A 4,959-nucleotide genomic window follows, 5' to 3' on the forward strand; every position below is an offset into this window, starting at 1 on the left:
GCCTGAACCTCGGGACACGCTATTTTCATTGCTTTCTTTCCCTTTCGTTCCTCCATTTTCTCCTTCCAACTCCCCTGATAACTGAGCAGTTAATGTTACTTTTGATCAATGTTAGAAAAACAGCAAATCTATGACTGTACGTGTAGCTATATCAACATAAATTGCCCTCCTAGAGCTTACATGGGTCTTTCATTGAAATTCACCAACAAATAATAATACCCCTTCAATACAGAACAAAATATTCCAATGAACAAATTCTATAGTAAATTTTGTAAAGTGCACAAAAATATTAATGGAAATATTAAAAAAAGAAAAAAGTGTCACCATGAAAACTTCTGAAATATTGTTAAAATTAAATAGAAGTAATCTAATGAGACTTTTTGGCTCTAATATATTGGCAGACAGCAGCAACATTTTTCAGAAAAATTACACCAACTAAATATACTGTATCTTAGCAGCATAAAAAGTCCCTACAATTAGATGCAATTGCAGGCCTAGTAAGCATAAACCTGACAAAATGTTACAAATGTAGTTTTCATTTAAAAGAATGGATTTCCATGGAATCCTAGAGGTAACATTTGTTATTTTGTTTACATTGTATTCTGGTAGTAAACCCAACTATAACCAATCACTTTCCCTCCCTCCCTCCCTCTACCTTTCCTCCCAAAATTGCACAGAGTACTGGAAAATTTAATCAAGTTATAAGATATGGCCACACTGAAGCCATACTAAACAAAACAAAATTCAACCTAAAGCCTAAAAACAAATAATCCCAGAAAATAACAATCATTGTCAAACAACCGCAGCTTCACACTACCGACCGATGCTCCCCACACACATAGATGGCACTGGGTCGAATGCGCCGCCTTGTATGGCCAGGTAGCTGTGGCAAAAACTTGAAGTATTTGGGCATCAAGTCCAAGCATGCATCATGAAACTTCTTAATCCTCCAGTAGTAAATCAGTGGGTTCAGTGCAGACTTGAGGTAGCAGAGCCAAAGGAGCCAAGTGCTTATCTCAAAAAAGTTGTGCTTGTAGTAGAAGTGGCTGTTGAATGTGGCAATAAGGCTGTAAGTGGTGAAGGGCGCCCAACAGACTATGAAGACAAGGAACAAAATCAAGATGGTTGTGAAGGCACGAGTTTTAAAGCTCATATCAATATTCATCTGAAAAGGTCTCTGTAAGCTCATGAGACCAAGTTTGCTGGCCTGGCTGAGGCATATGCTATCAGGGTGGCTATGGATACGAACTGCATTGTGGCGGACAGTGTTGAGTATGCCCATAAAAGAATACAGCATTACCAGGAATGGAATAAAAAAAGAAATTAGCAAGATAACTATCACGTAGGCCCGGTAACCTGGGCTTGTAGTGTAGCCAAAAACACACTGAGGTGCTCTCGAGGGTATCTGCAGATTAGGATTCCCTACTGATAATGGAAAAGCAACAACAAAGGATGCTGCCCAGGAAATCACAATGAGAATCTTTGCACGGTAAGGGTTCAGTTTATCTTGCCTCTGAACTATGATAAGAAATCGGTCAATACTAATAATAAGAAGAATGGCTACCCCCTCTATGACAAAAAGCCAGAAGAACATGGCAGAGACTCTGCAGAATATATCCCCAAAAATCCACTGAGTGGTAATGATTGTTACCAGAGCAAAAGGCATGTTCAGCACTGCCAGCAGCATGTCTGCAAAAGCCAGGCTTGCTAAGAGGATGTTAATTGCAGATCGCATAGCTGCCTTCTGGTACACCATGAGGCAGACAACAAAGTTTCCAAGGAAAGAAACCAACAGGATAAATATCATAGCAGCAGAAAGAATGATCTGGAGTGGCAAACTCAAGCTCCTGAAAACTTCTTGCGATGGCAGGATAGCTGTAGCATTTACCAGAAAAGTACTTCTCTCAGTGGTGAGCACGGCACCTGAACTATATCTCAATGGCTGTGTTGTGCCACTACGAAGCATGAACTGGGGAGTGGTAAAATTCGTATAGGCATTTTCATAAACAATAAAAGTAGCATTTGAGGTCCCAGAGTGGGCCAGCGTCAACATTGCTGAGAAAACCATTGCTTCAGGAGAAATGAAAGCAGAACCAAAGGTCTTCAAGGCATTTCATCTTGTTCAGGCAGTATCTTATTCCTGGTCATTTAACAAATCAAAATTCAACGTCTGAAAGCATCAAAATTCTTAAATTCATGCCAGTATTTCTGTCTGAAAAAGAAGAAAGAAATTTAAAGAAACAAAGTAAGACTCTCTGAAACCAATGAGAACCAAACAGTTGCTCCGCTTTCCTTAATGACAAAAGGACCCTTAATACATACTTACACTTTAGGTCGACACAATTTACTAAACAACCACAAACACCTACGTAAAATTGGGCCTTTTCCTAAAAGATCCTGTTCCTGTAGTCTTGCCGATACTGTACAATACTCTCAACTCATGCTTTCCTTAATGACAAAAGGACGCTTAATACATACTTACACTTTAGGTCGACACAATTTACTTAAGCACCAGTCACAGTCTCGTAATATTTGGTCTTTTTCTTATAGATCCTGTTCCTGTAGTCTTGCCGATACTGTACAATACTCTCAACTCACCAAGCTTTTTTCTACTATAACCAGGACTGGAAAACTTTTGTGTTTGAAAACAAACTTTACTGATTAAGAGTGAATAAATCCAATCAGTATCTTTATTTACATTTCATAAAACTAACTTCATGATTTTGTTTTTAAACTGCCCACAGCTGGAAACTTTAATAACATTTCCAAACAGCTTAAATAATATCAGCATCACCTATCTGCCTGTTCGGTAAGCACTGAAAAGCCTACCTGTCTGAGCTATCCTACATAATACAGAATCCTTGGTTCTATGTCAGTCATCAGCAGCAGATGCCTCAGGAAAAACATGTAAAACATCCTAACCTGTTATTAATTATTAAATAACTTGTCCACAGGATTAAAGTATTTCTCAATTTGTTTCATTTAGTGACTGATTCCTATCAAGGTGCAGCAAACTAACTCTTCTTCAGTCGCTACAACCCTTCCCCCTGCAGCAAGCTTTCCTGCTTTCACTGGTCTAGACATGTCTTCATTAATTCATGTTGGTATCCCACATAATTTAACCGTGTGTGCCCTCTTTTTCCCTGTAAGTCTAATTCTTATACATTCTGCTGAACTCCCTCCCTCATCGTTATGCTGATACAGTGCAACATTTCCTTTTATAGTTTACGTGTACTCTTTTGTTGTACTATTATTATATGTATTGTATTATTACATGTACTGTTCTTACAGACAAATAAAACACAGAGGAGTTGAGAGCTGTCTCCCCTTTTCAGTGCTAGCTCTTCATAGAACTCCTCCCCTCTATCTTGGACTATTAAATTAAATGCTCCCAGAGCACGCTGGCATCTGATCAAGCTGGAAACCAGAAGGATTCTATGACCTTTTAAAAAACAGATCACCACAGCCAGAAACAAAGTGGGATTCACCTCATTCATTCTGGATGACTAATAGTCACTTAAGGCTGTTTTCATGTTTTTAGTCAGAAGAGGGGTATAGGCATCTTCAGAGGGCAATCCATTTCCTCCATCTCTGCACATGGTGACAAGTTTGTGCTACTAACTCAAGAAGCTTATGTTTGGTAACACAAATCCTGCCCGCAGTATTTATTCAGGTTCTGATTGGTATCAACATTGGGCAAAAGTGAAAGGAGGAAGGAATGCTTTTACAAATTTACACAAGGACCACATGCTTCATGGAGGATCAAAAGTTTACTCTTCCCTGGACAATACTTCACCAACAAAGAAATGAACTGCAAGACAACAAAGTCTAACCTATGTCCCCAGTTTGGACTTCTAGCGATCCAAATGCAAGCCTGCTCAGGCTGCTGCCAAGGATTCATCAAGAAACATCAGCACTACGACCTGCTCCTCTCATTCCATAGCAAAGCTATTCCCTTCCTATCTGCAAGCTCAGTATCGCTAGATGATTTCCAGGGCCAGACTGCCTTTTTTCTAAGACAAATGATTAACCTCTCTGTCTCCTTTAATTTTCCAGTGGTATCATGAAGGGATATTATTATAAATATTCTAATGTCATTGAGTCATACAAATTCCACTTTCTAGAGGTCTTTCTGCTTGAATGGGAGGGAATGTCATAAGTTTCTATTTTATCCTATTATATTTCAAAGACTGTTAAACTCAGCAAGAGTATACTAAGCTATGTACATTGACATTTTGCAAAAATGCCAAATTCTGTTAACTTTTTTCTAGATTTTCCTTTTCTCTCCATTCTCTACCTTTCATTTTTATTTTACAGTAACTCTTCTAGAGAAAGCCTCAATGTTAATTACAGGCTAAAGCATATATAGTAGCCAAAACTCTTCTTTCTTTTATCTTTATAAACCTTTCCTTGACTAGTCATCTTTAACGTATTTGTTAGAATAAAATCTGTAACCAGCAGCAGAAAGGTTAACACAGCTTTCCAGAAAAAATAAGCAAGGATTTTAGCAATGAACATGAAAATCTCACCCAAAGTTCCACCGAGGTTTATGACTCCATAAGCCAAGAGCACTGAAGAGGGAAGGAAGTTGTAGTGTTCTGCAGGGACTGCAAAAGAGCATAAATTCAACAAATAATTCTGGATTTAAAATCATGGAGTACAGAAAATTAGATCCCCAGGGCAGTATCTTTTAGAGCTCTGTAAGCAATAAGCCAGCAAAGGTAACTTTTGCATTTCTGATTGTTTTTGACAACGTCTCTCCACCAAGGCTCTAAAAGAAACTAATCTGCCATTAGATAAACATAAAGCCCTCTCACAGACAATAATTAGTTTAAAAAAGGAAACAAAAGAAGGAGCAGTTAGTTTTGCAATGAAAAAAGGTCACCAGAATGATCCTACAAAGAAAATCTATACTGGGGTTCAAGCTCTTCAACCTATAGGGGAGAAGAGGGAAATGTG

The 4,959-nt window shown here is 38.4% G+C and overlaps 1 protein-coding gene across 1 annotated transcript; it reads right to left on the minus strand.

Annotated features, from left to right (window-relative positions):
* Window positions 1-808: 808 nt before the first annotated feature.
* On the minus strand, window positions 809-2,068 carry GPR63 (G protein-coupled receptor 63). The gene has a single exon (XM_009275398.1). It carries the CDS (start codon window positions 2,066-2,068, stop codon window positions 809-811), a length of 1,260 nt encoding a protein of 419 aa, XP_009273673.1.
* Between the last annotated feature and the right edge of the window lie 2,891 nt (window positions 2,069-4,959).

Source organism: Aptenodytes forsteri, unplaced genomic scaffold, assembly GCF_000699145.1.
Source record: "Aptenodytes forsteri isolate BGI_AS27 unplaced genomic scaffold, ASM69914v1 Scaffold384, whole genome shotgun sequence".
Taxonomy (NCBI): domain Eukaryota; kingdom Metazoa; phylum Chordata; class Aves; order Sphenisciformes; family Spheniscidae; genus Aptenodytes; species Aptenodytes forsteri.

Excerpts from the sequence above, each read along its gene's own strand:
- GPR63 (XM_009275398.1), bottom strand. The coding sequence starts at position 2,068 with ATGGTTTTCTCAGCAATGTTGACGCTGGCCCACTCTGGGACCTCAAAT.